General features: G+C 45.9%; 1 protein-coding gene across 1 annotated transcript in view; it reads left to right on the top strand.

The window, feature by feature from the left end:
* LOC119399311 (TATA-binding protein-associated factor 172-like) overlaps positions 1-17,318 on the top strand; it is a 374,345-nt gene that overhangs the window by 103,133 nt on the left and 253,894 nt on the right. Inside the window, 2 exon segments of the mRNA XM_049417333.1 lie at positions 1,027-1,254; positions 6,933-7,073. Coding sequence (XP_049273290.1) covers positions 1,027-1,254; positions 6,933-7,073 — 369 coding nt within the window.

Genomic DNA, 17,318 nt, shown 5'->3' on the forward strand with positions numbered 1-17,318 from the left:
CGAAGTCGACGTCATTTGGGATGCCGAGGATGCCTGCGAAGAATCCGACAACCTTCCTTGCACATCTGACGAACATGACACTCCCGGCAGCGACTAGGGCGCTAAGTTAATTGTAAATAAAGGTGTGCTATGTTTCAATTTTCCTGTTTCTAAAAAAAAAAACATGGGTCGACCTATTTTCGAATATTTTTTTTTATTTCTCGTAGAGTGCTATAAGCAGGGGTCGACCTATATTCGTGCCCGACCTATTTTCGAATAAATACGGTAGTCTGTAACTTGCATTCCTTGAAGTACGCACCGATTGGAAGCATCACGAGCAAATTGCAACCGAAGCGAGGGTCAGAGATGCTGCCATGTTGCCGGATATCGTTATGCTCCCTTCTGGCCGACAAGCGATGTTTTCTGGCTTTCCAGAAACCTGCGACGCGACAAGCGACGGCGATGGATGACCCTCCGCGACAGCAAATCCTGTCGGCCGTCGCTCAAAACTTGCGTGCATGCAGTTGGGCCTTAAAGGATTGCAACGATGACATGGACGACGATGTCACGGTAGCACCCGAAGATCGCGAAGGACGTTTGCGTTACTGAAATTCTATTGTTATGGTAAATTTTTGGGCTTTCACTATAACGACCTTTCAGAATAACGAACATTTTTCCGCGGTCCCCTGAAGTTCGTTATACCGAGATTTCACTGTATAAATAATGGCATAGTGGCTACTTCCCTACTTAGCAGAATTATGATGGTTTCTGGCATAGTTGGTACCTCGCAACTGTACCTGGATTAGTTGCCCCAGATGGTTTACCACAGGCTCTGGAAAGGCCGCTTCTCCGGCTTTCACGGGGACTGTGCTACGTCTTCCGTGCACGCCTGGCATTTTATGCTTCTAAATTTGTGTGTGGTCATAACAAACACCAAATATAACAAAGCTAATTTTGTGTATGATGTGGCTTCATTATAGTGACATTTGTCCGTCAGGAAAATAGACACTTTGCGGTATGCAGTAACGGAATGTTCTGCCATTGTAGGTAGTGGCGCCTGTGCGCGAGACCTGTGCCCAGACCCTGGGCCATGTTCTCAACTTGATGACGAGTGACAAGCTGGGCTCCGGCATAGATGGTGCAGAACACTCCTCTGCTGTACGGGCAGGCATCTGTGGTGTGTTGCGGGTGCTGCTGCAGCTGCTTCAGCGGCCCGAATGGGAGGCTCGTCATGGTGGCCTACTGGGCATCAAGTACTTGCTGGCCGTACGCAAGGTGGGTGACCACTTGACGCTGAATAATGAAGCTGCGCTGTCGGTACCTTGCCAAAGTCTGCAAATATAGGTATTTTCAAATTTATTATGAATGTTGCCATGCTCTAGTAGGGCTACGGGACGAAAACGAAGAACTTTATGGCTGCTGTGCCCGAAAGTAAACAGCCGTTCACCCCCGCGGTGACTGTTTCCAGTTTCTTCTCCTGACAAACTGCTGGAGTCCCTGGTTAAACCAACGTCCTATGCCTGCTGGTCCTGAACTAGAAGCTTCCACAACAGTACCTTCTGAGGCGACTGCTTGTAGTTTCCTCTTGTGACAAACCGCTGGAGGTGCTGGGCAAACGAACGTCTAATGCCTTGCTGGTCCTGAACCAGAAACTCTTTGTGATGGCTGCACTTGAAGGGAAGGGAATCATATTGTTAATGAAAATGAGGGCATGGTTGGCACATGCAAGTCTCGAATGGTGGTTCCCGATTTGATTGCAATGTCTTGGACATCAGGTGCGCGCCCGGGAAATCGAACGATCGGTACTGTTCAGCATGCGAAATTTCGGTCGCGATTCGACATAGTTTCTGTGTAATGCGCATACCTCAAGGTGGCCTGAAACGTTGTCGGCAAATTTCTGCGATGGCGCTTTGTTTTGTTTGCTTTTTCCCCCATGTTCATTTCGTTGGCAATGCGGGTCTTTGGCGGTTAATTTTTGAACATTTGGAAATTTAAGTGGTTGTAAGCGCCCCAAATACCATATGTCGATTATCAGACACGCGAGGCTACATGCTCAACACGTTTTGCGCAATTGCAGCCTTTGAAGAAGCATAGCTGGTTGATACAAACAGCGCAAAGGACGAAGACAAAGTAAAGGAGGGACACAATACGAGCACTCGTGTTGTGTCCCTCCTTTACTCTGTCTTCGTTTTTTGCGCTGTTTACCTCGACCAGCTACGAATCGTTAGCAACATGCCCAGTTTTCAATTCCCTTTGAAGAAGGTTGTTTTGGTTATAGTGCGGTACTGCTTATAGTGCGGATATTCGCGACTCCGGTGACTTACATTATAAGCGGTCTATACTGTACTATCAGGTGACTGCTAGAGCCAGGGACGTCACTGGCCAGCTTCTGCCATGTTGTCAGTGCTGCTGTTTCATCTGCTGTGTTGAGCATTGCGAGTGCTTTTTTCCTCAATCGTCAAACAATGTTGCTTATCTAGTGCGGCGATGGATGAAAGGTCTGGGAGGAGTTTAAAAATCAGTCAGAAAAGCTCAATTCACTGTGTGAATCTCGTCGGTGGCTGCGATTTTGTTCTTGTCATTGTCGTCCAACTGAGGCGACATTTTCTCTGAGGCTTGGAGCAGCCGCAGCATTAGAGGTGCTGAAACATTCTCGCTTCGATCATTTGTAAAGTAGCGGGTTGAGAAGTCGTGAAGGAAGCAGTGAAATCACAACATTGGCACTGTGTACCAGTGTTTATGTGTCACATGCAAGTGACATAATGTAAGCTTTACTGACTGGTATTTAGATTGGGCAACGCTGTGTTCTCGAGGCATACCAATCCCACGTACGCACATCGGAACGCCGAAGCAGTTATCGGTCCACTACGCAATACGATCGTGGCAGTAGAGAGCTTTAGTTTGTCTGTAGACTTCCTAACATTTGTGGGTAACTGGTTACTGGAGCTGTTGACGGCTGTAGCAGCAGCCGCGAAGGGGGTGGCGACATCTTGTGGCGTTTTATCCAACTAAAATATTTTTTTCTGTTTTCTCCGTCATGTTGCTGTTCTTGTTGCAAAAAAACCAATGAGAATGCTGTCAGTTGCTAATTATCTCACTGCTAATGCTTTACACAGAGTCAGTAAGCGGGTAAGTCGCTGCAATGTTATTTTGTAGGTCTCTGGTTAGGCTATGCATCATCAGGTGTTGCCACCAGCGTTGTCAGTCTCGTATACGCCTCCAGTAACCTGGCCAGAACTCGTGATGTACGTTGTTTACAAAAAGGCTCCGCTCGATGACGTCATCGCGTTTTGCTTCGATTTCCGATTCGGTACTTTCACGAACTTCAAAACTCAATTAAAATACTTTTTAGGCCGTATTTGTGGCTGATATTGTACAGATGGCACCTATATGTACCTATTAGTATGGTGCAACAGTCAAATTGTGTCAAAATTTTCGCGTCACCACTCCTTTAATATAAGTTACAAAAAATAACGGACCTAGAACAGAACCTTGGGGAACACCAGATGTTTCCTCAGATATTGACGATTCCTGGTTGTTAACAGTAACATACTGAAAGTGATTGGTAAGGAAAAAATTGAGCCATAGTAGCAGATCGGTATTCAGGTTAAGTAAGGACAGCTTATAACTTAATAGTTTATGGCTTACCGTGTCGAACGCCTTAGAAATATCAAGAAAAACTACAGTCGGCATGGGAACTTTGGTCTAGTTGGGCATGCAGTGAATGTGTGAAAAAAGTTGTTGTTTCGCAAGAAAACGATTGCAGAAGTCATGTTGTGCAGATGTGGAAAAACTAGGGGTGTGCGAATATTCGAAATTTCGAATATTTTTCGAATAGTGTTTGCTATTCGATTCGATTCGCACTGCAATTTTACTATTCGAACTATTCGAACTTCCCAAAAACAAATATACAGTCAACGTCCGATTGAAAGTGACCACTTCAGATTTTTAGTATGCTTCACCCCATTACACTCTCGTATTGCGGCAAAGCTGCCTTTCAAGTTCCATTACGGTCGAACTTTGCCAATACACAGTCAACGTCCGATTGGATTTTTACTATGCTTCACCTCATCACACGCCGGCATTGCAGCAAAGCTGCCTTTGAAGCTCCGTTACGGTCGAACTTTGCCAAGACACAACGTCCAATTAGAAGTGCTTCCTAGATTTTCGCAATGCTTCACCTCATTACACCCCGGCATTGCGACAAAGCTGCCTTTCAAGCTCCGTTACGGTCGAACTTTGCCAAGACACAGTCAACGTCCGATTGGAAGTGGTCCCTAGATTTTTCAAAATGCTTCACCTCATCACACCCCGGTATTGCGGCAAAGCTGCCTTTCAAGCTCTGCCACAGTCGCAAATGTACTAACTCAAGAAAACGCTGGTTCCAACATGGAGATGAAAGATGTGGCAGATGTGGGGGCTCAATTAATGCTGTTTTGGACCTGAAATTTGGGCAGGAAGTCCGAAAAAAATCGGAAGCTGAAGCTTTTTAGCATCCAAAGTTTAAGATATTCTTCTATATCAACATATCAACATCTAGAGGCAGATTTGGAACTCCGGACTTGGAGGGAGCACACCCTTGTCCGCCACATCAGTTGGGCATCCACAAAAGTTGAAAGAGGAGGAGAGGCTGAGGAAATGGCACCTTTGCCTATCACGTGTTGTCGGCAACACTTTGGTTGCACCAAATCATGTACATAAATAGAATTTGGCCTCTACATTGCCTCATTCTTAATGAGACAACTATGAAACACCACCCGGCCAGTGCTTCATCAACCTAGTGAAAAGAACCACTTTCATGTTGCTATCTCATAATATGCTTAGGAATCCTCTCTAACTTCTTTTTCTGCAATTTTGCTTCGAAGTATTCGAAAAATATTCGATTCGATTCGCACTCACACTTCAATATTCGAATTCGCTTCGCACCCAAAATTTTGCTATTCGCACAGCTCTAGAAAAAACCATTTTCAAGAAAGGCAAAAAGTTGAGTATGAGATATTGCCACATGCCATCATGTATGAGCCATCTGCTGTCGCATGTACACGTTTAGGAGTGGAAGAAGAAGGGAACGCTTCTCTGGTCTGGTTTCGGTACATTGCATACAATCATCTCTTTTTTGCAGCTTTTGAGCTGCAAATGTTGGTCACAACACTGTCCATGTTGGTCACAACTCGGACCACGCGCTGATCGCAATAAACTCTCAGGAGAAAGAACAGATGAGCCAAGTAGCACACAAATGCAGCAGTAGTAACTTAAAGACCACGCGCTGATCGCAATAAACTCGCAGGAGAAAGAACAGATGAGCCAAGTAGCACACAAATGCAGCAGTAGTAACTTAAAATCGGCGCAAAATCAGCGGTGGATGGTCACGTGATATGTTTCCGCCAATTCGAGCACGGGTTTCGGTTTTCCAGCGACTCTGCTGTCGCCGTGGCTAAAGATGTGCCTTTTTAATTTATTTGTTTGTCCTCTGGCGTACTTCGCGACTTCTGTGACTAAAAGGCGCGAGAAACAATTGAGTGTTCTATTATGGGCATTCACTTCGCATTCAGCTTCTTGCCTGCTTTGCAGCCGCATCTTGCAAAGGGTGTTTAATGAAGCTTTTGACAGCAAATGCACACCGCTGTATTGTGAAAAAAATTCATTTTTGTTCTTTTCTGCTGCACTGAAAGACCAAGCTCGGTGAGCATGTTCTTTGAAGAACCAGCAATCCAAAAAAACTCAAACTTGAAAATGCATTTTTTTTTCTTCAGAAGTCTGTTTCTTTAGCCCCGCATTCTACCGCTTAAAGGGACCATGAAGTGGTTTTCTGAAATTTTGTCACCATTTAGGCTGCATGCAGCATTATCAAATCATTTGCACCATAATTTAAGTGATGCACCTTGATGCACCGGGCAATTATCTGTGACACTCCTTCTCAAGACTGCCTCTCCTTCTTAACTCACTAACTCGCAGACGTTGGTGATGGCAGTGTGCTCAATGGAGATGAAGTGTATCACGGATTGGTTGAGATCTGCTCCACGAGGTGCTGCAACACTACCAGCCATTCCCATTTTTTTTCTCCTGTAAGCTGAGAATCTGCAAATGCCAAGTAGGTGGACAAACAAGAAGTATTTGAGAACGATAGCGGATGAGCTTAAACTTGGGCAATATGGTTGAAGCTGAGCTACAGCTTGAAGCTACAGCTGCAGACGCGTGGATCCTGGCGGTGATCAAATAGCCCGACGCTCACTGTACCGTCGAGCTGAATTGACTCCGTTTGCCAGTTGCCTTACATGCCTTACGCGATGTCACACCTTTGGAAGCACCAATCGCTAGATTTGCAGCTTACAAGGAGCTATGGTAATTTATGGTGTCTGAGAAGAGAAACCTTGAGATGAACACTGTCATGCAGCTCACGTCAACACGGAGCACATTGTAACTGAGGCAGACAATGCTCCCTGTCCACTGGAGGTTCAGTGGTGACGTGGACTGGACATATAGAATCTGATCGGTTGCTGGTGCTATATGTAATGGAACTATTCTGCATAGAATTGAAATGGGAAATTGAAAACTCGTTCGGCTGAGCCACTGAGGTCTGTAGAGATTAGCATGTTTAAAGTCTTGTAACATGTTGCACACTTGATGCAGGAAGCCTAAATTGGTATGCAAATGATCCTTAGGATTTATTTTACTGGCTCATTGCATTTGTACAAAATCATCAGAACCGTTTCATGGTCCCTTTTCAGAACCGTTTCATGGTCACGCGTTTCACGCGTGCAACTGTCAAAATGTACATTATAACAACGGCCTCTAATCATAGTGGATCTTTCAAATGCAAAACCAGCCGACCACTTATGATGTCAGTGTGAGTACTTATATGAATAAGCTTTCCAAATCTGTGATGATTGATAGTAGACCCTTGTGGAAAACATCAGAGCCTAAACATTTGCACTTACTCTGATTCTTTGCAGGACCTGACGTCTGTGCTGATCCCGGTCGTGTTTGAGCCCGTGTTTCAGGGGCTTCAAGACCAAAATGATGATGTGAGCGCTGTGGCAGCCGCAGCATTGGTGCCAGTCACTGAGGACTTTGTCAAGATCCTGCCTCACCAGGTGGGTCCTTGAAGTAACAGAGAACTGAGCTAGTTGGTAAGTATTCATGTTAAAGAGACAGGGCATGCAAACACGGACACAAGAGAGAAGACTTCTCTTTTGTGTCTGTGTTTGCGCGCCCTGTCTCTTGAACATGGGTCCTTGAAATGCGGATGCATTGCATTGAAATGTATCATTTATTGGCGTAAGTATTCTCGGTAACACTGGAAATGAAAGTACAGTAGTGCAACCTTCTGTTTTACTAGAGTATTAAGGTGGTGGTTCCACTCCAGTCTAGTTTCATTCTGAGCCACCAGAAGACTCCACCAAGTCACGTTTGGAAAAAAGAGGAAAATGCGCTCTCCGGCCGTCGCGACAGCGAAGAGCCTCTCCCTGCTGCAACTAATCCACTCTTTTCAGGGGCGCCGCTGCTCCTTTGAAAAGTTTCAGATGTGCTTGACGCTCCCCCCCCTTCCCGTTCCCCCCCCCCCCCCCCCCCAAAGAAAAAAAAAATGCACGGCCCAGAGAGCCTTCGTACTCCCATGCAACAGTCCAGAAAAGAGGTGCCTCTCTCTCTTGGTAGTATAACTATTTACGCGCTGATCCACACTGGCTGCCGCAAGGGCTTCTTTTTTTTTTCTCCCCTTCAATGACGCCTCTTTCTATCGCTCCTTCTGTGATGACCCTAGCTCACTTGTCCCTTTCCCCAGCGGTGCGGCTCTTTTCACGAGAGGGACAATTGCGCTGCAAACCGCTCACGTAGGCTGCCTGGCCAGCTGCTCTCCGTGACATACAGTGCCGGAATGCGGGGTTGGGTGACAAGCTCTATCGCGGAGGCCACATCACAAGCAAACCATGAGACATCACAACCTTCCGTGTACAGTGTACATATGTAAATAATCCCCTCTGTCGCTGTCGTTTACTCCTACCTCATTTACTGATTGTCACTACTCAGTCATCTGCTTGAGCTAGACAGCGGTCGTCATAATAAACTCTCCCTTTCCTTTGTTCCATTTCTATGTACTTCCTCAAGTAAACGGCCACTTACGTCTACCACTCTATATGCTGTTACACAATCGATCCCACAAACCCTGACACAATCGATCTATGTACTGAAGATTTTATTTCTCTCAAGATAGAATTGACAGCAATATTTTGCAGAGAGAACGCTATAATTATGCAGTAATTATTGTCCAAATAATTATGGTGACATGAGGGCTTCTATTCACACTTTATGTATGATTTGCAAATGCTCAGGGAAGTTCTGTTCTCGTATATATATATATATATATATATATATATATATACACACATAAAAGTGAAAAAAAAAAACGTGCGTGCGAAGCAATTTTATTTTACGTTTCGCTGGAGGTCTAAGCTTCATTAGATAAAGCTCGGACCCCGAGCGGCACGTAAATAAAATTGCTTAGCACGCGTGTCTGACTTTTCTGAGAATATTTCACCGAACCTAGAAACCCTGCATTGTTTTGGCGTATGAGCAATGAGGGCTTATGAGCAAATACGGCGCTGTGCGAACATCCCAAATCGTCGTGGTCACTCTTAGTTGAAGGAAGGAAAGGAAGAAAGTAATAAATGAGTCAAGTTGACAGTGGTGACGTATAGTGCGGCAAACAGTTCCTCTCGGCTTATTCGCTAGAGCAAGCAAACAAGAAAACTGGGAAAGAAGCGCCGTTTCGGCGGAGTGGAGCAGGTGCCGTAGATACGGGCGGGAAAAAAATAAATAAGTAACAGTAAATAAATAAAATAAAATAAAATAGAAATGGCAGAAAGGAAACAAAACGCATAGTGCGGCTTCCGCGACGCGCTTTTGAAGGTCGCGGGGGGCATTGTTCCTTTGCTTGGACGGCAGCAATTACTCGCTGCGAGGGGTGCATCCGTGGCAAAGCAAGCCCCGGTCTCCGCGCCTTTTGCGGTTACTTCCAGAGGGGGAAAAAAGGGCCGGTGTTCTTTTGTCGCTTACCCGTTGCGTGTGTGGGGGGGCAAAGATTGTGCATGCGCGCGAGGCCGTTTGAGAACTACAGTTCAACCCTCATGTCTATGTCAATGTGGCAGCGTGGGTGCAGGAATCCTGCCCTGTTAGTGCGGCTCTCCGAGGCGCCTGTGGTTGAAAAATCTACCGTATTTACTCGCGTAATGATCGCACCCCTAAATTTTGTCGTCTAAATTCGATTTTTCTTTTTCCCCGCGTAATGATCGCACCCCGAACTTGCCGCATCGATATGTCGTGTGCCAAGTCTAGCCGATGATCATCGCGTTTATCATCTGTCGAATGTTGCGTTAATAACTCTTCCAAACTCGTCAAGTGAACTGCACGCACCAAACATATTCGTAATTTTTGCCCACCGTTGGCGGAAACGTGCCATTTAGGATTGCAGTAAAGGCAAATGCCGCAGTTTTCACTGAATGCCCGCCATGTGTTTTATGTCTGTGGCAGCTGAACGCGCCCATCTTTGTTTCTGTGATCTGAAAGCAGGCATCACTACGCTAATGCCGTAAATTTACTGATTTAAATGAAAGCATTCCTTATTTAGACAGAAGAGACTGTTTTGACGCGCGTGACGTACTCACAACCACCGTGACTGACGAAAAGAAGAAAAAAAAAATGCGGTCGCTTCGCTCTGTGGGCCGCCATGTTTGTTTTGCTATCCCGCACTGTTACAGCGGCGGCCGCCTGTTGGTCGACCTGTTGTCATCCCGCAGCAACAAGCTGCCGACGCATTCCCATAATTCCTGAAAAAGCCGTGTCGCCGCCATCCCAGTCGCTCGTCACGGCGTCACTCGGCACCACGTTTTTTTGGCTGTGCTTTGTGATCGTCTGTTGAAGCACCGTTTCACCATGGGGCGGTATGCGAGCTTTACTGCCGCGTTCAAGCTGAAGGCGCTTGATTACGCGCTAGAGCACGGAAACCGCGCTGCCAGCAGACATTTTGGCGTCGACGAAATCCGGATCCGATATTGGAAAAAACAGCGCGAGAAGCTTATGGCTACGAACAGCATGCGCCGGGCTTTCCGCGGACCCAAAACGGGCAAGTTCCCTGACATCAAAAAGGCAGTCCTCGAATACGTGAGGGACATGCGCAAAGACGGTTGTGCCGTGTCGTTAGACATGGTACGGACGCAGGCGCGCACAGTTTCCCGGAGGCTGGGAATAGCCACAAAGGACTTCCGCGCCAGTTCCGGCTGGACGACACGCTTCATGCGGTGGAATGGACTGTCGCTGAGGCGGCGGACGTCGTTGTGCCAGCGACTTCCATCCGCGTACGAAGACAAAGTGATCGATTTTCACAGGTTCGTCACGAGGATACGCCAGAAGAACGGTTTCCTGCTGTCACAGATAGGCAACGCCGACCAAACGCCGTTGACGTTTGACATGCCTCGAAGCACTACTGTGAACGAGAAAAGTGCTCAAAGTGTGCTCGTGAAAATGTGTGGTGCGGAGGAGCAGCGGTGCACCGTGATGCTCGCAGTGACGGCAGACGGGCGGAAGCTGCCGCCGTACGTGATTCTGAAGCAGAAAACAATTCCGAAGGGAAACTTTCCCCGTGGCATCCACATCCGCGCTCAAGCAAAAGGGTGGATGACGGCAGACCTCATGGTCGATTGGATCAAGACGGTTTGGGGGCGAAGAGCAGGAGCGCTTCTGCTTCCTTCACTTCTTGTGCTGGACAGCTTTCGGGGCCATCTCGTTGACAGTGTCCGTACCGAGCTGAAGGAGCGGCGCACGGAAATCGCAGTGATCCCTGGGGGTCTAACTTCGCTGCTACAGTCTCTGGACGTGTCACTGAACAAACCGTTCAAGGACAACGTCCGAAGGCTGTACGCAGAGTGGATGGCGGCGGGCGACCACGATTTCACGCCAAGTGGCAAAATCAGGAGACCCTCCATGGAAGTCCCCTGCTCCTGGATTCTCGAAGCGTGGAGTACCATTTCCGACGAGGTGGTCGTCAAGAGCTTTAAGAAGACTGGCATTTCCAACGCGCTCGACGGGACAGAAGATGACCGTCTGTGGGACAGTGAAGACACTGCCGATTCCGACAGGGAATCGTGCGGCGACGACACTGACGCCAGTGACGCTTCGGACTCAGAATGAACGTTAGGGGGTCAGAGAGTTCAAAAATAAAAGGGCAGTGTTCCACGCATGTAGCTCCTGCGTAATGCGTGCATTTTATTACAAAGGTAAGCCTTACTCTACTTTTATTTTTGGTTGTGTTCATGATAGCTATCGTAAGAATTCAGATTAGCGACTTCTTTGCGTTTTCGGTGCTCAGAATATTGTTTCACGGAAAATTTACCCCGCGTAATGATCGCACCCAGAAGTTGGCGTCAATTTTTTTGAAAAAAAAGTGCGATCATTATGCTAGTATATACGGTAGTGTGGGTGAGCCTATCCCATTGAAAAATGAATGATTAAATTAAACAAGACGGTTAAAATATAAAAAGAAAGGCAGAAGATAAGAATAAAACGAATGAAACGTTATATATATATATATATATATATATATATGGGTCATTCCATGCCAAATCGCCCAGCGTTTTTCCGACCATCACAAATATGGCTGAGAAAATTTCCACGCTTTTCTTGAAGTTTGAAACTCGTTCTGCTCGTTTATTTCTGTTGCCAAAAATTTTCCGGCCTGTTTCTGGGAGTCTGTAGGTTTGCGAAGACTGAGCTAAAGGACATCAAACAACAATTTTTTTTTTCAAAAGACGTTTATGGCATGCACTTGATAAAATGGTATTTCCGGCAAGCTAATGAAGTGATGTAACTGTAAAAATAATGACTTATTTATGTATATCGATTCTTCGAGGGCTTTTCGCACGAGCAAAATTGAATAAAGTTGCAAAGTTTGATATTTTTTTTCCAGGAACAAGGCAAACTCAAAGGGTAGAAATTAATTATATACTGGAAGCCTGTTCGACATACTACAAAAGAAAAATAATTTAGTCGCTGAAGGTGTAGCAAATCGTCTGAAAAAAAAAATTGCGAATTTTACTTTTTTGAGAAAAGCTCTGTATTCATCGTCAAAAAACTTGCCTTGGTGGTCGGACTAAAAATATGCACGATACTTCATTTGAAAGCTCTATGTATTAGATGAACATAGATAAAGTTACAAAAGGGTATTATTTCTTTAACTTGAGAAATATTTTTTTGAAATTTTGTATCTCCACCACCTTTTCGCCGACGTAACTCAAGCGGCATGAAGCACTCGCAAAGGCAATCTTCAGCCCATGCCCACTGACCTGGGATGCAGACGTCAAGCATGGTGCTGTCTATAAAGCAACCCTATTTCCTTTTCCATTACTTTATAGACAGCACCATGTTTCTTTCGTAGTCTCGAGTTACGAAATGCATTGACTCCTACGGGCGTTCGCCGGTGCTCTGAAAATATTTCGTTGCGGTGAGAATTTCGTTCCCTCGGGATTTCGTTACCGCGGGTTTCGACTGTACCCTGTAAAGGGTCGTGACGCTATTTCTGCGGCCCTTGTTGGGAACACGGCTCAGTTTTACCCTGACCTGCAACACGGGGTGTAAGCAAACCCGTATGTACTCCTTCCTTCCCCCGTGGAAGAAACGTGCCCAGTGGTTGTGTGTAACACCTCCCCCCCACATCCCCTCCTCCTCCCCTCCTTATACCATTATCTCATTCGTCTGTAGGAGAAGACAAATTCTATTTGACTAGGTGTGCTCTTCCTTCACCGTGTAACATATGCTTCCGAATGTAACCTAAGCTTCCGAATGTTCGAAAGACTGGTAGTTTGGCAACTGCATGCTACAACGCTGCCGCTCTGACGCACGGTGTCAAACCCGTGCCAACTGCCTAAGCAGCACAGTTTTCCCTGCTATACGTATTGTCATTTATTTCATTTGAATTGAAACTTCAGCAGGTTAGTATCAATTCACCATAATACAAAACAGTTCCAAAGGATGTTGAAGAAAAGAACTTGTCTCACTGAATAACGCTTTTTGGACGCATGGCTGGTCAATTGAAATGCATGGCTGGTCAAACAAAGAAAACAGAGAGGAGGTGTTCGATCGCGTTTCACGAGCACAACAGCATGCACTGCGCAGATATCGAGGAATAGCTGTTGATTTCAGCCACCAGTGCAGCAACACAAGCCTACAGGCACGCGCCTAAGATTCCCGGCTGGAGGCTATCAATCGGATGTCACTGCCTTCCGACGGCAAATCTGTGTTGTGTGAAACAATGTCATACTTCGGGTTTCCTGCTCACCACATCAGCAATGGACGCAAATTCCCGCTACAGCAAGAATTGCTGCGTAGTCACCGATATGGGCTGCGCACCAGAATATACAGCAGCGAACGAACCGGGACCCCAGGCGTATTACGCATGTATGCTACCTGCCGTTTGTAAAACCTTGCCTGAGGAGGTTTACTGAAGAAATAAAAAACTTAGGAGGCCTACTATTTAGGGCCGAAACATACAAATCCAAGTGCCAGAAGAGATGTAGACCATTCGGAAAATCCCAATGAATATGTGCCCGCACATGCCACAGGGTGACCGCAAATACGGCCGAAGCTTACCACTAAGGCTTTTTATGTAAACTTTATTTGTGATTCTAGCAAACAGGTATACAAATTTAGGTGTGAATTTTGCGATACTGTGCTGACAAAAACCGCGTTCCACACCACAAAGTTCAATCATTCAAAGCAAGAGCAATGAATCAGAGATACGCAAAGTGAGCTCGCAGTTCCTAGGCTGTAACCTCAGGCTGTCTAAAGGTGCGCGTGATAGAAGCGGGGGCGGAGGCAGAGTTCGCAAGCGCCCGCGGCCCCTTGGAGCTAGCTTGATGTAATTATGAGGAACGCCGCCATGGGGTACTCCTGAACACTTAAAGTGCACGGAAATATATACGCGGGTGTTCGTGGATTTCGTTGCCATGGAAATGCACCTGTCGTAGGCGGAAATCGGACCCACGTCCTGAAGCGAAACAGTCCGATGCATAACTTGCCAAAGTATATGATACACGGCGAATCGGAGCGAGCGTATCCTGCCAAGTTTCCGCTTGTAGCCTAATCTAGCAAGTACAGAGCACAGCAAGCGCAGTTGAACGTGATGGGTTACTTTCACGACACGCACTCCTACCGTGCCGTACACTCACAGGATAGATCGAGTAAAAAGGGCGTCTGTTTGTCCCGCAAGAATAATCGTCATCTGGCTTGCTTGCGTTTCCTTTCTTGAAAACTCGGCGCTGGCCACTTTTCTATCAGGAATGCTGTCACGCTGATGACGCACGCGCCGTTCGTGACTAGAAAGTGCCGGCGCGCAGCGATAATGCAAGGAAAGGCAGGCACAATAAATGACGATTATTGTTGTGGGACAAAAAGAGTCCTTTTTTACTCGATCTATTCTGTGAGTGTAGTTTTGCCTGGGGTAAATGCTGCGACGCATAAAGGAAAGGTAGCCGGTACAAAAGAAATTCGAGTGACCTACATTTTGTAGAAGTGGAGGTATACATCTATTGTTAATTTAGTTAGTTTAACTGTGCGGTGTTCAGTTTGTTAGCAATGGCAGAAAGGAACACACAGCAAGTACAAAACAGTTGTCGTGTCATTCCTATATATGTGTGCCTCATCTCGCATTTATGATGTTTATTGCTGCGGATTCATACGAACAAGCCCAGCAAACCATACTTCTCAAAAACTACATTTTTTGTTAAAAAAAAGGAAAAAAAAGGGAAAACTGAGGTGCTATTCAAAACATACTTCGCCCACGCAGATCTACTCAGTTCCCTCGCATCGCACGCGCACTGTCCGTTTTTCTGCTTTCTTTTGTCCGTCGTTGCGCACCCCTCGTTTTTTCGTGGTCGCCTGAGTGGGGCCACAAACACACGCACACACACGAGGGGGACGTTCCGAGGGTACGGCTTTTCTTTTCACTTGACGACCCTCACTCCATACCCTCGGAGGACTTCACAGTTCACACCAGCTTTCACGGTCTCCCGCGCAGCCTTCAGAAGGGCAGACAAAAAGAGAAGACTTACAGATGCTGGGGCATGGTTTGAAGTTAGAAAAGACATTCTCCCTTGAGGTAAAATGTTTTCGAACGCCACAGTCGGGGAGACGGGGAGCTTTCCAATTCAGCGCTTTCGTGTTGTCTGTCTAGGTGGCGCTAGAGGAAGATTTTCGTTGTAGTGATAGGAATAATGCAAATTTCTCAGTGTTCCTGCAGCATTTGTGTGTGATTAGTGTGTATAATTATATAAAGAGACCGTAACTGTTATATTTTAAGCAATGCATGTTGAGATTTCAGCGCAGTTTGAAGATTACTCCGCTTTTGTTGACATTTTCAGCATGAAAAATTACGAGCTTCATATCGCATTTCTGCTTGCTTTATGGAAAAACGCTACGTCGAGGAAATAGATCGGGGACTCTAGTTTCCTTACGTGCAAATTCGGCCATGGAACTTCAGTAGCTTTCCACCAATATGGGCCACGGTAGGTCCCTATATTGAGAATATCGCCCACTTTAGATGAATATAATTTAAAAAGTAGCACGTGCACATCGATGAAATTGGGCATTCAGACGGAAAATCTTATCCTCTACATACGCCCCGAAAATGAACTTTCTCTAGCGAAGAGTTACTGGACAATCTGCTGCGGAAGTTACTAAATTTGACTGTTTTCAAAAGCTCAGCAACAAAAAAGTAGAAGTCCAACATCAGTTTGCTACGTTGAGGAAATAGGTAAATATGTCTTGAATGTGCTGCGCAAAGAACAGTGCTGTAACTGTAGCAGATTTTTCAAAAAATGGTCACTGCTGAGGCACAGCCAGCCAAAACCGTGTAACTTGCGCATATTCTTGGCTATCCATCCCCAAATACTAATAGTTTACTTGTTTTTAATAAATATATTTGAAATGTACAGAGATCAAGCTTTTCAATGATATATAAGTCAACTATATGAAACACTGAGAACAGCCGCCGCGTCAGCTGGTAAAGTGACAAAACTGACGTGTTTGTGCCGCCGGAGTGAGACCGCCACCTTAAGTTGTGCGAGTTGGTGCATAGTGTAACGAAAGATTTGTGGTGCAAACTCCGAATCAAGGAGAAGAAAGGATAAGATGCCAGACCTTTGTTGAAATGATATCCAATGAACATTGCACGGCATATTGTAGACCAGGGGTCTCAAACTCACTTCAGCTAGTGGGCCGCTGTCACGAATGCACAGGTAGGTACTTCCAAACATGGTGATGTTCCTACTAGCCGGTTGACGTAGTGCTGCGCCACGGCGGGCCACTGGTGAAAGGTCTGCGTGTTTGAGACCCCTTCCGTAGGCCTTATGTTAGCACAAGATCTATGCATACCGTACGCTACCCTTATCGCTTCACCTATCTACTATCCCGAACAGCCTCCTGCTGTTCGGGAGAGTAAATAGATGAGCTGGTTTGCTCAGGGCTTTCTTTGAAACTGGGAACATAGAGAGGAGCCAGACACAAAAGGTGCCGACTGAAACTGAAGTTTATTCCCAGAAGGTATACATACGAGAGAAAATATTGAGATAAAGCTACACCCCTTTAAAGAGACATTTATGTAACGGACAATAGGGTATAAGGGGTACCAGTGTGCTTCCATTGAAATAGGGCTTGATCAGAAAATGATAATGGGGTACTCTGCTTCTAAGAGATCACTCATATAGGGAACAAAGACCACTCTGTGTCTCCTACAAAGTGGTTCAACTGTGGAAGGAAAAATCCGGCAGATCCCACGCATTTTGGGAATTTCACGGGAATCGGTCGGGCAGTAGCAGCCTATGCTGTATTTTTCGGTCTGAGCCAGCTGTAAGGAGGTGGTTCGAGCGTCTTCGCGAAAATTGAGTACTTAGTTGTGCACATATTATGTACTTAGCAGGCACTTTTAAGTACACCATCAAGTAAAGGTTAGCTCATGGTCCGACATAAGTCGGCACTCGTTAGAGCAGAGATGTCAGTTTTATCACCACGAATTTCTTGCTACGGGGTGATGATGTGCATATCATATGGAGTGGTTACAGGTACATTCGCGCTATGCTTGGCTATATCTTGAGGATTCATAGATAAGTAATGTTTTCATTTAGCAGGACTTCCGTTTACTGAGAGATGAACACCGGTACACAATCTAAGTATGAAACCAATCGTGTTAGATGCAGCAGTTCTGTTTAAAAGATTTCCGTTTACTGAGAGTCTACTGTGTAGGTTTTTTTTTTTTTTTCGAAACGGTTCGAAGCGCTGGCTTGGCTCTGTGGTAT

This window comes from Rhipicephalus sanguineus, chromosome 7 (assembly GCF_013339695.2).
Source record: "Rhipicephalus sanguineus isolate Rsan-2018 chromosome 7, BIME_Rsan_1.4, whole genome shotgun sequence".
NCBI lineage: Eukaryota > Metazoa > Arthropoda > Arachnida > Ixodida > Ixodidae > Rhipicephalus > Rhipicephalus sanguineus.